Source organism: Acanthaster planci, linkage group LG13, assembly GCF_054643075.1.
Source record: "Acanthaster planci isolate LZ-2023a linkage group LG13, COTS_SCS, whole genome shotgun sequence".
Classification (NCBI taxonomy): Eukaryota; Metazoa; Echinodermata; class Asteroidea; order Valvatida; family Acanthasteridae; genus Acanthaster; species Acanthaster planci.
Window position 1 is genome coordinate 15772306 of NC_141789.1, and position 19160 is coordinate 15791465.

Here is a 19160-nt window from a genome sequence, read left to right on the forward strand (position 1 = left end):
AGGCGCACTCGCACACGTACACGAGTGGAAAAACAGAACGCGACAATCGTCTGATCACAGAACGCACGTACATGAGCGAACACAATTTCTTCCAGTTTTTTTAGCTTCCAAATCTTGGAATTTTACTTTCATTCATCATGGCAGCGGTGGCTATGACGAATATAACGCAATTACTTCAAGCTGCAGAATTCTTGGAGAGGAGAGAAAGAGGTGAGTGGTAAAAATTATTTTATCTTTTCGTTTGATTTAAACTTTGCTCGACGTCGAATTTTTGAAATTGACAGATGTCACGTGCGCCATTTTGAGACGCAGCTTTTTAATTTTTTCCTCAAATTTAAAAAATCGACGTATTTTACTGTAATGCCGATACCAAAAATTGATTTAGTTATTCACATTTGTTTCGACAGAGCACGGGTATGCATCTACAATGCCATACAATCCAGAATCTACGAGAAGAAAACTCAAAGTAAAGAGGCTTCATTCGAACAGGTAGGCTTAAGTTACCATTTCACAAGACGGCCATGTCGTTTTCCTTCAAAAGCCTTTTTTGGGTTCCTGCCATAGCCTCACACAAGTTGAATATGAAGCCATCTTATATCGGGTCCAAAAATGGATTCAAATGTAATATACAGTAAAAGAGCTCTAATTAAGAGGGAAGCTTAAGTTTGCCTTTTGATTTGTTTCAAAACAGTTCAATAAGACCCAGGCCTGCCTAGCCTGGAGAAACCATTTTCTAATGTCCATGTATACTGTAGATATAGAACCATGGTCCATAGGTTTTTTGCTCAAATTGTTCATTTGAGTTGGCTGATTAGTACCAAATCTAAGAAGGCTGACCTTTAAAATGCCAAGAAAGGACAGTATTAAATTTACGTCGTAAGTGAACATAAAAACTAGAAACACAAACAATTACATTGTAACTTCCTAATTGAGAAACTAATCGTTTGAGTCAATTTTATATGAGCAGTGTTTTTGTGGTGTTACAGATATCAATGTTCTTATATTCACACTTAAAATTTAAGGGTGTCCATGGATCCTAAAGAGCTGTATTTTATACTTTAATTTTGATTTATCTTGTGTGATTTACAGTATGAAAGACACGCTAATTTAATGAGATGAGTAACATCATGTATTCAGTACTATATCCTGACTAAGAATTTGATTCGAGATAATTGGTGAAATTTTCCTGGTCATAATTCTGTATTACTGTTTCTTTAAACCATTAAATAGGTTCGAGGGAAACTATCATAATTTGACTGGCAGTTTCCAGTTCTCTCAGTTTTAAATGCACAACAGTACATTTTGTGTATAGGCCTATAACACGACACCCCATTAATTAATTATGTTCCATTATCAATAAAACAATGACACTTCCTGAAGTTTTACAACTAGCTTGATTGCCACATGAACCCAAACACCACTTTGTATCTTCACAAACCCAAGTCCTCTGAAAATGAGCTTAAACAACATATTTCTATGTCCTTTTCATTTTCAGTCGGTCCTCACACAATGAACTAGAGAAGAATAGGTGAGTGCATGTATAAATGTGTCACGTCCACATGTTTACCTCATATCCTGCATATACAGTACACCCAACCTGACCACAAATTATAACGCAGTCCATGGACCCCCATACGTTCACAGCTGTGTTTGTGTACAGTCAAGAAAGCCCATACAACCGTTGGTATGTTGTTGGCCTTCCCTCCATTTTTCTTATGAATTATGCATGAGCATTTTTTCTGCCTCATTACTTATGCGTAGTGGTATGGATGATGTCAAAGGGGCTTGTCCTTATGGATTTCTCAATGTGTTTTCTGTGGGCGCTGGTAGGCCCCATTCCTGGTACCTGATTTTATTGAAATGTGTATTGTTGAAGGCAGATTTTCCCCTTACATTTGTAATGCAGGAACATTTTCTGCTGATTCAACAGTAACACCAAAATAGTCATGGCATACATGACGTCTGGAAAAGTTTATTGGTCAAAACAATTGACATTGATTTAGTGGTTTCATTTTTTGGGGGGGGGGGTTGTATTTAAACCATTGATGTTTTCAAAATTTCCGTTGGGCCAATTTACAAGCCATACCACACTGTTGCTCGGCAAATTTATTGGTTAGCCTAAACAAATGTAGCAATAATTGTCTAGTCCCTAACGGCCCAATGTATTTTCATTTGATGTAACAATAAAGATAAATTGTCTTTTGAAAGAGTGTAGATTTTCCAACTTTGACTTGGTGAATATCTACCTTTTCACCAACATGAAAAGTGAGCTTTTCATAGAACAAAAAAATTGTTTTAAGGATAATGAAATTGAATATGACCTTGACTAAATTGAAATATAGCTTGATTTACTTTGAAAAAAAATTATTTCAAAGCTCCAAAAAAGTAAATTGAAGTAGGAACTGTTTTCCAGTGTACATAATGTGTTTATATTTAGCTTGTTTGCACAGTTCTGAACAGTTATTGCCTTGTCAATGCATGTACATGTATTGTCAATGCATGTACACGTATTCCGTGATCTAATTCTGGAAATTCCACATCATACAAAATGTGTTCCAGTCGTTTGCCTTTCGTTTTTATTTATATTTGGATGTGCAACACAGTGTAAATTTCCCGAGTTGTGCAATCACACCAACATGGGTATGACGTAGAAGAAATTCCTCGATGGTGGTTTTTCACAAGCGGACACACAACTCTGGTCTCTTGTTCAGCAAGTACATTATTATTTTCCACCCTACATAAGTCAAGTTGAGTCACATGTTCCAACTTGTTTTGGTGTCAAAAAGAAGTGCCTGTGTTCCTTTTGTATCTGATTTCACCTAGCCCACTTCCAGACCTGCAAAGGTACCCAGTGCCCGGCCTTGTGTGGGTGGAGAGTCTATTCTATTCAAATTGATTGGGAGTTCACCTCTGGATCTGCATCTCCCCCAAATAGTTTGTTGGTTTTGGCAAGATGCCATGTTAGTAGCAGGTTATTTGTTTACCCTAGTCATGCTCAGTTCAGGAATGGGCTTTTGAGAGCTAATCAGCGGACTTTCCAAGATACAGGATTTTTTTGAGCAGGTTTGGCTCACTTGCAAAACAGAAAGGACAAGTGTCTTAGGTGCCTAGTGAAGCTAATCCAGTTTATAACTCCATCCAATTCTTATGCAGCAACACTTGCTGAAGCGGATTACTAGCCCAGGACAGCGTTTGGCTGACTGCCAAGTCCCTGTATTGATCCACCAACTCACTGGGCAAGGATAAAACTGAATGGGGTTCTGGGCCATCGTACATGTACATTTTAAATGGTAGTCCCCTTAGTTTTTAATGCCATTCATCATGATAAGCCCTTCTGACAAACTGAGCCTGGTATTCACCTCCACATCCCCTCCAGTCCCGAACCCACATTCCGTATATCCATCTTCAGAGCTGTATTACTCTTCAGTGCCATGCCATGACTAATCTGCAAATCTTTCGGAGTACATGGAGTCTTGTGGAACAATTACCTTTACTAAGTGGTTTCGCATCGGTTACATTTTGGAATTTTCCAGTGGTTTTCCCCTGCATTTTACCAAGGTTTAATTGTTTCGTTTAAACTGCAGTCACTTCGTGTCTGACACTCCTTTTGGTTTCCCATTGTGGAGAAGTTCCAACTCATATGGACAAATTCTTGATTTTCTGGCTAATCTGTGCATGTACATGTAATCATTTCTTTCTCATAGCAAAGAAGATCCCAGTACATGGAGATATTCCCCCATTTTCAGTTCCCAAAGTGGATTGTAAAAGAACTTTGATCCTGATTTCATTTTTACAATGACTTCAGGAAATACTTGGTAGGCCAATACAGTTTGGTACGTGTTTACTCCGAATTGGGAAGTCCATGGCAATCCAGATAGCTTATGCTGTAATATTACAGTTGCACACACACAGGTTGACCTGCAGGGTACAATTCAGTCCCCCACTCAAAAGCATTACACCCAGCCTTCCATTGTCCCATGGAGTTGTTTACCAAAGCAAGCCAGCACTTGCAGGCCTAGTACAATGCCTCAGTGATGCTTGTTTTGGAGTGAACTCCCAGGATTCAAGTGATCTTTGACCCCCCCTCAGCCTGAGACTGTTTGCATGAACCCTGTGTATTGGAAACCTTGAGTGGAAAAGAAATGGGAAATTTTTTTGGGTTGCCCTGATATCAATGAGTAAAAATAGCAACATACAGTACCATTGCGTAGGCATGGTTGTCTCTTCATCGTTATCTCACAGGGTTTATCTGAAAATCTGTATTACACAGATTTTTGCACAAAATAAGCAAACCTTGTCAGTGGTTGTAAAAAAACTATGACTAAGGCCTTGTGAAGGTGCTTGATTGAGATTTATTTTGAAACCAGACAGATGTTCCAGTAAGGTTGATAGCAGTAAAAACTGCTACTAGATAAAGGGATTGGAGTTTAGACACCTCATGCCATGAAAATCAGGATTAGTTTTGTTGGAGTAAAAGTGATATTGTCAAACTGTTGGTCGCCTGGCTGAATTATTAATCAAATTGATTGCATTTATGAAATAGGCAAGCATCTGTTGGCTTTACTTGTTTATTTGACTGATTTTTATTGATCAGTAGATCCAAGTTACCAATGAATTATGGTCTGTTGAGTCCATCAGTTTATATGTCCATTTAAACAAATGTTTATACACTAAAATACTGAAAATAAGTGTGACTTTAAGATCTTGTTATTGTTACTGAATTTGTTTTCTCATGTCTTGCCCATTCACTTCTGTGCCAAGAGCTTGAGGAAAACTGAGATACTCAAATAATTGGTCATGATTGTCCCCTTTAAGACGGGAACACAGCTGTTTCCTTTTCAGCCAAGGTGAATGCAGAAGTGGAGAGGTTGCACAATAATTGAACCCAGCAAGCAGAACCCGAGGCCACTTTCAATGAGACCAAGCTGTACCTAAAGCTAAGGCCATTTAAGGGGAAGGTTACCTGTCCGTTGAGTTTCATATGTCCCACCTGTTGGTTATAAATCTTAGCCACTGTTCAATTCACAGCGCAATGATGTGTGGTTGTATTTGTTGTGATGGTTAGGCCTCACAGTTTCCATATGATGAAGAGGCAGTACGTTGTCAAGTTGTAATACACTGTAGATGTATGTTGAATCATCTGATAAGTTTTGACTTACACGTGATGCTTGTAATACCATGTTGGTTTCATTGATGTAGGGTTTGGAGATTGAAAGTGTTTTTTTGGTGGGGGGGGTCTTCAGGCCAGCTGGCTAGTCAGATTGTAACTTGGTAGTATAGTGTTTGATATACCAGTACTGTACATGAGTCATGTCATATGATACTTTGTATATGTACATGATGCACAGGTTGCATGTGACCTAGTTGGAAGTTGTCCTATCCTGGGAATATGGAAAGAAAATGCCTTGGTGTTGAATTATCGTTTCAGGGCTTGATTCATGTTACTGTTTGACCTCATGAAGGACATCTGTCTGTATATTGGGGCAGCAACTGGGCATCGTTAGAACTCACATCTTCACACTTAGCAATGTTAAGTGGTACTCAAGTGATAAAGCAAGTGACAAGTTGGAAACATTTAACCGTGAAGATTTGAAAGATTGCTAACTATGATGATATCATTATAAGACATCAATCTCATAAATTTTCACGCAGAACAGAGACAAAATCTGTTTATTACAACATCCCCTTTGTTTCCAACAAGTTTGTTACACCTGAAGTGATCTAGATTTGAAAGGGAAAAAATGGAAACCCAAAGACGGTGCTGCATTAAATACTGCCAGATCCTGGTTAAGCCTTATTTCAAATTTCCTCTTACAGTCACAGACAGAAAAAGTCTCGGTTGTTTCCAGTTAAGAAGGCCCCTGGCCAGGCATTTATTGGTGCACTCTGTCTGTGCTTCGCTGGACTGTATACTCAAGTACATGTACATGTAGGCCTACTCAAAACTGCATGACAGCATTTGGTCACATATGGACATGCGTGTTCAAACGGTACAGATGTTGAGAACATGTGCAGGTACTGAGCCGAAGAGTTGAAAGGCACCCCCTCCCATGCGTTTCTTCTAGTGTTCCTAATGGTATTTATTAACTCAGCTGAAAGACAGGAGTTGAGTTTGACTTTTGTATGCCTTGTAGTGGATTTATCACAGGAAAAAAAATATGCACCATTAATTTTTGTGACATATGCAAATGTGTTTGAGTACCTACAGGGGATGTTGGTGACAACACAACCAGCTGATATGACCTTGGAATATGTGTCAGGGACTGGATTCAATTCATTGCCGTTATAATTTTGTTTCTGATAATCTGCCATGTTTACTACAAATGTATGTTCTATGAAAGCACAGATCTCTGCGTTTGAAAGATGTATGAGAAAGAAAAAGGTGTACAAAATCATAAATGGGCTCCATTGTGGGAAAAAAAAAGGTTATGTGGATTAGGTCAGGCTATGTCAGGTAAGGTTAGGTCACACCCTCCAATTTCATGATTGCTTCACTTCAGAATAAAAGTTATCCTTTATAAAGGGGTCGCAGCAAGAAAAGTTTTATGCTGTTTGTCAAAATGAATATGGAGAAACCTTCATTTGCCATTTTGCCAACTACAGTAGTTAGACTAAGAAATCTGAACACAGTGAAACCTGATGAATTTGACTTGATTGGATGGCTGTGGCTCCTGCCTCAACCCTGCGCCAAAAAAATAGCGTTTTGTGATTGTAATTTTTTTGAGGGGAAAAATTCCCGTCTACACTGATGTACATGTACATGCAGATGAAAATTATAGTCCCGTGCTCAAGACGGACATGTCCTGGCGTGTTGGGGCTTGTTTCTTTGGGTGTGCTGTATGTGTGAAGATGTGTTGTATTAGACTAGTCCATGGGATGTGCAGGTACTATGTGTACAAGTACTTAGCTTTGATAGGTGTGGTCGGATGGAATTTGTTGTACTATGTCCTTTTATCTCAGGACAATATTGAAATTGATGGCATCCCCTGGGAAAAAAAATGGCACAGTTGAAAACTTGTGGTGGACATGTCGGTACCAACAATCAGTGCTTTTTAATTCGTTGACAAGAAATTTTGTTTTTCTTACACTGACTGTAGATCAGATCTGGTTTTTTTTTATTTTCATCGTATTTTCAAACAAACATCATGAATTTTTAAAAAGATTTTTCTCAGTTCTTTTAAATCAGTTGACCACCAGTATGGCATTTCTTATTGAGTATCACCCCCCCCCCCAAAAAAAACTTGTTAAATTTGGGCCTGTCGTAACATGAGGAAAATTATTTTCATTTAAATGAATGGACCCAAAATAGCTAGGGCAGGGTGCAAAATAGACCACAAAAGTGTGTAGACATTGTAGGTGTTTTTGCAGTTGTGGTAAACCACAGAAATGCAACACTCTGTCAATAAAGTAGAGTAGGCTGAACTTGTTGAGTCATGTCTGTCCCCATAACCCTTGTTAAGAGGTTGCAAGATATGGAGCTATTCAAAACTGGTGTTACAAATGTAAGAATTTCAGGGCTTTACATCTGTTGATACATGCACTGATAAAGGCTCTATGCTCACATTTCTGCCTATGAAAGAAACAGTGGAGAAAGTCCATTTTCCCCCAAGACAATGTTGACGGATTGCTATGCTGAAAGATACAGGTTCCAGTGATGTAAGCTTTGACCCCTTTACATGTCAGCTGTCATAGTTGCCCTGGGTTCTTTGTTGACATAATGTGTACTTAGTTTTGCAAACAACATTATCTTGCACAGTTATACCCAGGCATGAGCCAGGCATAGTTTGTGTTGTATGGTCCTGTCTGAACAAGTCATTAGGAATTCTTCTTTGTCTGAATCCCTGAAATTGCTTGCCTTAACAAGTTGTGACAGGTTAAAACTGCGGCCAGGGGATTAGGGAAATAAACCAGATGTGACAGAATAAGGGTGTTAACTGAGCTTTGCCCAATCAATCAAGGTTCTTTAAACCCCCTCAAAAATGTTAAGACATAAAACTCGGCCATTCCTTTGAGAGAAAACAAAATCCTGTGTGTATTTTCCTGAGATATGCTATTTGAAGGGTTGGGGGAACCTAAGAGCTTTTATACCAGTGGTAATATCAGAGAGAGAGGGGGAGAGCCAGCTTGTAAAAGTTTGAATATTAAAAAAAGCTCAATAATTAAGATAATCTGGTACAGCTTTTGAGCAGTGATCATTGCTTTATCCTGTAGTCCTTAGTCCTTTCGTTTGCAGCAGGAAATTGCTCTTCCAAAAATTTGCTCTTCAGGATATGGGGATTCTTCCTTCAAAGAACTTGTTACTGACATTGTTTAATAACTGATTCTTCCTTGCTGTTTGATCTGCAGGAGAGCGCACTTGCGAAACTGCCTTGAAAGGCTAAAAGAAATAGTACCTCTGACAACAGAGTCCGCACGCCACACTACATTGGGGTTACTAACTAATGCCAAGGACTTCATCGCAGTAAGTCTTCATAAATTCAATTTTTCATCCCCCAGTTATGGGCCACACTGCTTTTGTTGTGATAGAAACCTTTGTTATGGATTGTTGGCTGTAGAGATATGCCCTTCCTTGGCCCAAGAGCACACACTGTGTGTTCTGCATAAATTTGGGTTTGTTCACTGCCCAAGGAGTTATTTTAATGCACTCAGCATTCAAAACAAATATATGTGAGGGTCAGGCTGGTTGAAGAATTGACCTTCCTCCTGGTAAAAAAAAAAAAAAAACTGGCCCCAATTACAACAAATGGACAGAACCCAAAGGGGAATTCTGAGATTCATTTGAAAGGTCTTTACTGTCAGCCCTCCCTCAAGTCGTCTTCCCTAGTTACACAGGCGCTGTGGGTGCATTTTAGAATGTCAGGCATTTGACAGTGGCCCCAAGTTACCTTCCCCTGCAGTGCCAGAGCTCAGATTGTTTACAGTCAGTCAGCTGATACCAGGGGAAGCTAACTGAAAGAACTTTTAGGGTCATTGAATGACCCAGGAACGTTTTCTCAATTCTAATTTTAGACTGGCAGTGAAATTGATAAACAGATTCTTAGTTTGAGCATCACATGCATTCATTTGTAATCCAGCGATGCATGTATTTGTATAACCAGGCCACATTCTATATGCATATAATTTGATATTTGATATTTTTGATTTATTTTCTATATTACCGGGATCGTCCACAATTTTATTTATTCATTGAGATGAAATTGAGCAAATTTGGTTTATATTTGCTCTGTATATCTGTCTATGGAGTATAGTTTATGAATCCCAAAGTTAAAGTTAATGCTGAAACATCTCAGTGCTAGTGGTAATTAAATATGAAGAAAACAGATCTTTGCTAGAACAAACTTAAAGTTAAAGGAATTCATAGGGAATTTCAAAGCAACATCGTAAATTTGTCCAGGAATTCTAAACTGGCAAATCATGCTTGTCTTTAAAGTTTCCCGGCAGCTTAAAAGAAGTCACCAACTCATTTTGAATCGAAATTTTCTTTCCAGGTGGGGGAAGGAACTTAGTTGCATGACTGCAAAAGCAATTTTCCAAGAATTATCATCATCTCTCTTTTTTTCTGATGGTTTTCCCACAGAGTCTTGAGAGGGAGGAAAGCAAGTATAAGTTACACAAAGAGAAACTCGCCAGGGAACAAAGATTCTTGAAGAGGAGATTGGAACAGCTCCGGTTAGGCAGACACAAGATCAGACAAGACAGTACAGGCAGTTCCTCATTAATGTCAGACGATTCAGAAAAAGGTAGGAAATGTAAAGTCGTAACATTTGTCAGTGAGAAATTTGAAACAAAATTCTTGTTTTGTTTTGGCCGTAGTTAAAGAAAACATGTTGGAGAGACAACTTTTATGAAAATAAACATGAGAAAAGGAATTGGTTGGGATTTAGATCAATAAAAAACAACCATGGGGAATGCTGTAACAAACATAAAGGCCACAGTAATGGTGTAATTAAATGCAGGAATGGTTTCGTTCCTGGCTTTCATTACCATACAATATCAAGACTATGTAGCACACTGCCATTGGTGTATGCTTTGAACAACACAATGCCCTGCTGCTTTCCCCAACTAATTGCATTCCAAGGATGGGCATGTAAATATGCTCAGTGCTGAGCAGATGGTGGTGTAAACTACATGTACACCAGCGTACGAAGCCCGGGACACAGGTTTTGTGGGTCGCTGACATGCTACGAAAACAAAGTTGGAGCCCCACATTATGTAATATTATATAGCGAAAACACTATCAGTGCTTACATGCAGGCAATAAGGAAACACCCATGGATAATCAGTCCACCTACATGTATGAGGGTTAGAATGAAACCTACCCTTTGACTTCATGGTGATTATGGCTGTCCAGCTTGAAATTATTGTCCATTGATGGTCAGCAGTACTTCAGGCCAATCTGATCAGATAACCAGTCACAGGCCCAGGCTGAATTTCTGGCTCTTGGCATTGCCAAGTGACAGCTTATGCTTATGTGACCACACTACTTTGAACTGCAATTTATGGCTAGCTAGATGGAGGGTGAATTTATGCTGATGTTTTATTGTCTAAAGCTGTGCAGTACTTGCTCATATTGGCCTGTAGTATTTGTGCTGGTCGTGAACTTGATACTAAAGAAAAAGCAGGCTTTCAGTGAATGAATAAAAGTTATGTTGTGAAAGTGAAACAGAAATCCTTTCCTGGCAATTGAGGTCATGAAATAAAATATTTGGTATAAATGATTGACATATCAGCAGTCATGTGATGAAAATGCTTTCATGATAAATCACTTTATTGTGCATGAGTAAAATCAAATCCATTTCAGTAATAAACCCAAACTAAATTTTGAACAGCCCAATAAAGGTGACCACAAAAGTGCTTTCTCACTGCTTTTTGACATTGCAAAAATGTTGCATTTGAAAATCTGCATTCCACAGTGTCCTTGGTGCCACCTGCTTATATTGACAAACAAATAATAAACACTTTTGCATCATGTAAAGTAATGATTGCTAATGGTCGTGTTGTAAAAGCTGCCCACGTTGTATTTTTTCCCCAAAGTGCATGACCTGTGTAATGTTGAGTGGGAGCCTGTTATATTAAAAGGAAAGGTCGTGCATGAGTCAACCCAACTACCATTTGACCGTTGTAATTAGGGATTGGAAAAAAATCTTTGGTCACAAAGTACATGTGTCATTCTAAAAAAATCAGGCATGAGGAGAGATGAAAATCTATTGTAAACTGAACAGTTTTAGCTGCTGGCTTGTAATAGCTAATAAATGACGACATTGAAGGATGACAAGTTGGTTCCATCCATGATGTGACATTCATGAGCTGCGTTCACATCATCCGGTCCATAAAAACTCAAGGCTGGGAGCCGTATAATCTTGCCAAACAAGACCATGTGATGAGCCACCGACATGTAAACACACGGTTTTCAAGGGGAAAGTGCAAAGTTCGTGTATTACTTGGCATGTTTCCGAATGTGGTCCAGGTCCCTGGATATATTTAGACTTGCAGTCAGCCAAACAGGAACTGGGTGGAAATTGACTCAACACTGTCTCTCTTGGATAGCCACAGTATGCCCCCTTTTTTCCTGAAGCACAATTTATAACTTTGCACTGATCCCTCATATCCCTCCCTGTGTGATTCATCCAGGACAGTTCGGTTGTCCTTGCAAAGATGCCACCATCATACACCTGAGGTTTAGTGCATGTGCTGTCCTTTACACATAGACCTGTGTAAATCAACACGGTCATGTAAACCCAAGGAGGCATTGTTGCTGCACAGCCACAGAGTGTGCATTAAGTCAAGGTCAACAAACTTTGAAACAGTCCATGTGGTTCTTGTGTAGATGTAATCTATGTTTTGATGTGTGCTTTACATGTGCAATCAATAATCTACCAGAAACTATTCCCATTAATTAATGTCATGGGCCATATGTTACCTTGTACACATGAAGTGGGTGCCGCTATCTCTGACATAAAACACCTTGCTTAGTTTCTTCAGCATTTTTCAGTGTTAATTCTGAGTGTTGCTTTCATTTGATAAAATCTACATGTAAGATAGATCATTGATCACACAACTTGAGAAAGAATGTCTTTTGACCCACAGCATGCTGTTGTAACATCATGTAGTGAATTTTTTCAATGATTTTTTTTTTCACTCTGCAGATGAAGTCGATGTCACTGGTTACAACAGTGATAGTGACTTGAGCAGTTCATCTGAAATGACAGGGAGTGACGGTGGCCTTGCAGTGAGTACCAAGGAAATCATCATTGTGGAACAAACTCTCTGAGAAGCTTCAGTTTTGTGAATATTCAGCCAGTGAGGTCAAGACAATGAATATTCATGTTGTGGTCACAGACTCTATCAAATGAACATTCACTAAGTGACCAGGATCATGAATATTCATGTAATAGCAGCCTATTACAGAAAGTCATGCATAGGTGTATGGTACAAACCCCCTCTGAGCTGATGAGCCCCATGAATAGTCATCAACCAGTGAGATCACATTCCTGGATATTTATATGGTGATCAGATTTGAATGTTCATGTTTGGCAGCCACATTAAGAGAGTGTTGGATGTGGGTGTATGGTTTTACTGTGAAGTACAGAGCAAGCATTGAGACAGGTAAACAAATTTTCACCTCTACTAGAAATTAAGCTGTGTTATTTATGTATTTATTCTATTTATGCATTTTCGTAATTAATTGCTTCATAATGACTGTTAGTGTTAGAAAATTAGCCGTTTACATAAAATTAATTTCATCCTCAGAGGACACAAATCCATACAGAATTTAAATCTTCCTGAACTGACAGTCTGATGAGAAAGTACAAAAAGGGCATCAAAACAAGAGAAAATGACCAAATTTTTCCCACATTTTCCACACAGCAGACTCGCTATTTATTTATGAGCCCAGAGGACTAACATTAAATTGCCACCACGTCACACAAAGTGTCCACAGCATGTGATGGTGGTGTTCAGATGCTGGACTTGATAATGAATCTGTCCACTTGTGACTGGGACCGAAGAGAGCATGCTCAGAACTGCTCCCTGTGCCATGCCTGAAAAGACCTTTGTAACAACTGCAGCGTGTAATGGGTTGAGATGACATTGTCACTTGTGTGTACAGGTGATGGCAGATACCCTTATTTGCACACACCTTACATGTAGATGTCATGACATGATGTTTGGGGAAAGGGGTGGTATTACAGGTGTAAGATTAGAACTGCAAGGTCCCGTAGTGCAATCTGAAAGAGATTTGCTCAGCATTCACTTCCACCATGCTGCCAAATTTGGCAGACAAGGTCGACACAGAAATAAAGAAACTGATCAGTTTATTTCCTTGGAACTGAGTTGTGACCTCAAGGTAACTTTGTGTGGGGTACATGCTGTTTGTGGTGTTAACCAGTCTCATAAAGATGAATACCGTGACCAGGAAACAATGAATGTGGAAATGATGTTGGCATGTAGCCAAAGTGACTCTCTCCCTTACTGCGCACACATGGCGTTCTTGGCAGAAATTCAAGGTGGACAGATGCCAATAACATTTTTGCAAGATTTTTTTTTTTAAATACAAGCAATGTTTTTTTTTTAATACATGCTGTGTAGGCCTGTGTAGGCAAATAACATAATATAGCTGTGTAGCATACCAGCTCCAAGGCTGACATGCACTGAACCGACTTTGTCCAATCCTATTCATTATTCACTCTCTTTCACACAACACCCATCCCAGTTTAGTCAATGAAAAACAGACAATCCACAGCACTGGGTCAGTGCCCTTTTGTCTGTCCCCATGGTCAGTCTATGGAGGTAGTTCCATGGTCATTCTAAGGGAGTGCCCTGGTGTCATCTTGCTTCAGGGTTGTAGAGTTATTATGAAAACCATAGAAACTGTCAACTTTCCTTGAATGCTAGTACAGATAAGATACTATCTTGTTTTTCAGCCAAGGAAACCGACAGTCTGAAAAAAAGAAACCTGGGTCATGATGTCTTGTGTTTAATCTTATTGTAGCTTTGATGTGCCTCTTTTGTAATACTTTCTCACCAGATTGGCAAATTAAACACACCTGAACCTTTATGTTTAATTCATGAATGTAACGAGTTGGGCTTAAAAGCTCTAAACCTCAGAGTGAATTTGAATCATATGATAGCTTTAAAAGTTCTTACTTTAAAAGATTTTATTTGGTTTACATGAATGTATTAATTTTATTATTTTTTTGTGCTTCAGTTTTTACTTGTATAATCTTGAACCATTCCACTTTCTGAGATTGTACCAGATTGCTTGCCCTGTCGGAAACTCCAAACCAAGGGGAATGGAGATTCAAATTTTGTCGCTACGACCGATTGAAATGACTTCTCCAAAAGCTTGCATTTACCCGTGGTACAAGACATGTACACATGGCATAGAAATGCTGCTTCTTGCAGTATTAAAAGGGTGACTGTTATTGATGTCCGTGGATTCTAGATGCGAGTGCGCATTAGAGCCTCCTGGCAGGTTTAATCAGGTAATGCCCATGCAGAATCATGCACTCCTCCACTCGGGCTGTGCAATTTCTACTGACCAGCTTGACCAGTGCCGTGTATTAGTCTCGATATCCATGGCATGATGGGCGTCAAGTTGCAGCTGCTAGAATATGGCACCTCACCGCTGGTCAAAATCTCATTGATTTTAGTGCGCTGCTCCGGATCTTTGTTGTGGTTGAGTCAAAAAAGACACTTTATTATTACATTGGGAATGGGATTATTACTTACTGTCATTACAGTGATACACTGTGGATTGAAAATTAGCAGAAATGCAAAGGACAGAATAAAACCCTCAATAATTGATTTTGGTATTTACAAATGGCAAAATCATCAGGAATTTACATATACATGGCATTGTGATGGCCTGTGCACACAATTTGATCCTGTCCACCAGTAACAATCAATTTCATCGTCACTGCATCTCCCCTTGGGCAGAGAGAATTTAAGGGGGAGGGTTACCTGTGATGCTTGCTCTGTGTTTTATCAGTAGATTGTACCAGAAATCAACAAAGACCTCAGTGTGTTCCTCGTGCGTAGCCCACAAATGCTGCATTAATACGTCTTTGTTAAAAAGACTTACAGGCACACACAGTTGATTTTGTTTCCTTAAACATAGGGAGAAAAACCCTTTAAATTTATCTTTTTTTGTTTGTTTTTTTGTGTTTTTTTGCGCCAGTCCATTTGCCAAAACAGGTAGGGACCGTACTCTCTGTACATTGTGATATTTACTGGTCTTTGAAGTTCCCCTTCGATAGATGATTTTTGCTGTTCTGAGTAGGGAGGCAGTTCATAGAAATAAGGTCATGATTTGTTGATTGGTTGGTGTGTGTAAATGCTCTTATAAGCCTAGATGTGTTGCGAATGGCAGGAATTCCTCAAATCTTTGATTCAAGCTTTTGAATTACATGTAACCGCCTATTTTTTTATTATTCTGAAAGTCAGTATTTATTTTAAAAGGCATGCATGTTCTTACATAATTATGATTTGTACTGCACATAAAATATGAGCACAGAAAGGGAGTATTTTTTCACATTGTTTAATATCACCTCCGTTTTTTTTTTTTTTACATGTATTACCTGTGCACTTGAAGGTACCTCTTTTGTGAAAATAATATCTCAAAATGACCAAACAATTTTAAGGAGTGGTTCTGCCTATTCAATCGTGCGCACTGAATATAGCATGATTTGTAGCGGGCATGCATGTGATGGATATATAACGTGAGCTTGAGACGGTCATATTGGATACATAAAAACACGGTCAGTTGTTGAGCCATCAGTATGAGTCATCTAAGATTTACTGGCCATCTTGCTGGATCAGAGTACTGTCCTGTGCTGGCTCCCCAACCATGCATTGATTCACACAAGCTGCCCCGGAGGAAATGCACCAGTTGTGTGAGAGACTTGCCAAGCGCAAACCACTGCCCATCAGATTTGAAGAACGTGACAGAGTACCGGGTAGTGACAATACACTTCTTCAGCATGTTTGCCAGTAACCAGATTGTGCTAAGCTAAACTGTTGTGGTAGTCAAAATGCCCACAGAATTGGCCTAGCCTGGAATTGGTGCCTGAAATCCAAGGTTTAGACAGCTTCATTGATGAAAACCCTTCTTTAATAAACTGGCCATTAGCAGATTCCTATAGCAACTGATGCCTTTAAACAAACATAACATCCTTACAGTTTTTCGTTTGAAAGAAATAACATAATATTTTAGTTACGGTGACCGAATCTCCAAAGCAAGTCTTATTATAAGAAGCAAAGGAAACTTCATCATAATAAGTGCAGTGCAGAGAATACTTCAGTTTCATGGCATTAGATTTTTTTTTCTCAACCATTTAAGTTTTTAAAATCATACCCAAAAGGAAACTGCAATGTAATTTCAACTTGAATGTCCATCATTCGTTACATTTTTTCTTAGATGTTCAGTTGGCTTATATTAAGAACAAATCTCCAAAGAAATACTTCAGACCATGGGCCCTTTTTTAAGTGGCATCTTTATGGTTTTCAAGTTACCTGTATTTAATTGAAAGAAGATAACCCCAAAAAAGAAGGAAACAAATTTTTTCTTCATATCCTCTGTGACCATGGGTCAAAACACATCCGATCACAAAAAACAAGTCAAGTTATGTGTTTCAGGACTTCCTCTTTTTGAGAGCAATGGAGTTCAGGGTAAACGTGCTGTCACTACAATGACAGAATAAATCAATACTGCTGGACTCCACAGCGCATGGACATAAGTGTCCATATTGTATTGTTACTTGATGATGCACGGTCACTGATGGTCGGTGTACAGAGCGGTCAGTGCAGGCAGCATCCGAATGGCCTTGCTGGACTGACCATGCACTGACCAGCAGGAAGTTGAAGAGGATTCATTTTGACCTCCTGGCCAGCTCAAGGTGACCTCTGCCCACTCATTCATTCATTCATGGGGCTGGCTGGCGTCCAAGTTCTGTAGAAAGAACAGGAAAAGTAGAGGTCAAGGGCTGTGAGGGACATGTCATTAAATCCTTCATTCCTGTGAGGTAAAATTCTCTGATGATGAGAAGACATGGCTGTGTTTACATCAAGAAAATGTTGATTCAGTCTCAGTCGTGCTAATCCTAGAGTTTCAACATCATGGAACACACACGACTTTTTTCCACCAAAATGTTCCTTTTTGAGGGAACTGGTAGTGAAAATATTTGACAAATTTAACTTGAAGTCCTGCTATATCAGGCTAAAGATACGAGCATTGAGAAAAAGTAATTCACTGTGAAGTCCTTGGGGTTTTGAGCCTTATTTTGATTCCAGACATTTAATTAAATAAAGAGAAGGGCAAGATTGACAAGGGATTTAATGTTGGAAATTGCTAGTACATAACCACTGACCCAGAATGCAGACAATTATATTCCACACACAGGATAAATTATTTAAAGGGGACAAAAATTGCCCATGTTTTTGATTTGGTTGGTGCTAAAGAAAGAATCGCATGTGAAATTATTTTCTCTGTCTTTTTAAATATTTTTTGTGCTTATTTTGGGGGTTTTGTTTTACAGGCTATGCTGTTAACAATCTTCAGCTATTTGTAATTTATAATTTATTCGCATGTTTATAAACTTAACTTAATCCTAAAGTATGGATCTACGAGTATGATGGTAAGATTAGAGAAAAGGTTTTATGTAGTGTTGTGTTTAACTTGATTGTATTTACCTTAGAGGCTTCAGTTTTGTTTTAAAATCCTAGGTTTTAGATTGGAATAATTAATATATTGAGGAAGAACAGCTCCCTGATTGTGATTAAAAGATGAACTGGATTTCTATGTTATTCATATATTTCCTACAAAAAGGAAAAAGAGAACTGGTTGAGTGATTTACATGACTGATTTGAAGAAAGCAATGAAATTACAAAAAAAAATGGCTGCCTCCATTAAATGTACTTTTGATATGAGACGCAAGTTGCTGTGTTTTGACAGAGCAGGATGTTTGGAGATGTAAAGTTCATTTACAATGTTGATCTAACACGAGGGGAACTTTTTAGAAAATGGTTTGTTCTTTGAAAAAAAAATGAAAATAAAAAAAACTGTGTCGTGTCTGACAAAAATTTTGTAGATTGTAGATACACTTGGAGAGATATGATACAATATTATGTACATAAGAGAATGACTGAACTCCTGAAATGATAGTTCATACAAAACGTATGGTCTCTCCTTGTACTGAAAATAAAAGTTCTATTTCAAGAAGATAAACAACAGTGCTTTGTAATTTACTTGTATTTTGTTCTTGTTTGTTCAAATCCCTTTTTTAGTCTTTCCAATGGAACTGAAAAGGCTGGCAGTACATGAGAATTCACAGATGTGTGAGGTTTGCTACAGTAATACAATGAACATTATGTCCATGGCATCAAGCAATTGATTGATTCTTGTATTAGCAATGGCTGAGTGAATTTTAGTGGATTTTATTTTCAACAATACATGACCACTTGCTTTCTACCCAACCATTGTGGGGCAGGGTCCTCTATATACGAGCTGCACCCACACAATACAAGCAAGACTCACACTGTTCTGTTGACTGAGTTTAATTTATATTAATGACACCTTCATTTTGATAGCTATGTAATTCAGTTAGAAATAATCTTGCGTGCTAGCGCTGATAAAATGAAGGGTTAGGTGTGAAATTTTTTGCCCAACTCCAACTACGACACCCAGGTGTGGAATTTTTCTTCAAGGGTTATTAGACACACTTCTGTGAAACAAGGCCTTTTGTCTCATTACTTCAATGCCATCTGCTAAGTTCACTTTCTGTAAGATAAAGGTTGCCAATAAGCACTCCTATGAAAGGTGCTGTTGCTCTATGTATGTGTGCCAGAAGGCTAAGTTGTGATGAACCATCTATGCCATGATGGATGTTATTGATTTCCTCTTCACAAAAGGACGCTACAAACACAGCTCCGTTGTAGTGTGTGCTAAAGTGTTGTCACAACGTGTCACTTTTCTGTTTTAAGCCTTGGAGTTAGATGGTGCCTGGTTCGAATCCAGGTAGCTAATGTATATTTGCATATTGGTAGCCCATATCAAGCCTGAAAGGAGGATACTGGGGTACATCCCGCCATATTTACAATTATTTAAGAAAAGCAGGTTGACTCTGTATGAAGGAAAGGTTCTAATAACTTTGGCATTGATGATG

The 19160-nt window shown here is 38.7% G+C and overlaps 2 protein-coding genes across 7 annotated transcripts in view; one reads left to right on the plus strand and one right to left on the minus strand.

Annotated features, from left to right (window-relative positions):
- LOC110973832 (max dimerization protein 1-like) lies at positions 1 to 18228 on the plus strand. Its single transcript, XM_022224973.2, has 6 exons — positions 1 to 210; positions 408 to 489; positions 1496 to 1528; positions 8347 to 8461; positions 9578 to 9740; positions 12147 to 18228. The coding sequence occupies exons 1-6, from the start codon at positions 138 to 140 to the stop codon at positions 12269 to 12271; spliced, it is 591 nt and encodes a 196-aa protein (XP_022080665.1). The 5' UTR covers positions 1 to 137; the 3' UTR covers positions 12272 to 18228.
- The window catches only part of LOC110973831 (uncharacterized), a 15393-nt gene continuing 11755 nt past the window's right edge, over positions 15523 to 19160 (minus strand). For all 6 annotated transcript variants that reach the window (XM_087145151.1, XM_022224968.2, XM_022224969.2 and 3 more), the window contains exon 10: positions 15523 to 16948. The gene's annotated coding sequence lies outside the window, so the exon portion shown is untranslated. The remainder of the gene's footprint in view (positions 16949 to 19160) is intronic.

Bases quoted from the DNA above. Each gene is read 5' to 3' on its own strand.
- LOC110973832 (XM_022224973.2), top strand. From the start codon at position 138: ATGGCAGCGGTGGCTATGACGAATATAACGCAATTACTTCAAGCTGCA. The intron at 490-1,495 runs GTAGGCTTAAGT...TTTCATTTTCAG, and splicing joins AAGAGGCTTCATTCGAACAG to TCGGTCCTCACACAATGAAC. The intron at 9,741-12,146 runs GTAGGAAATGTA...TTCACTCTGCAG, and splicing joins GTCAGACGATTCAGAAAAAG to ATGAAGTCGATGTCACTGGT.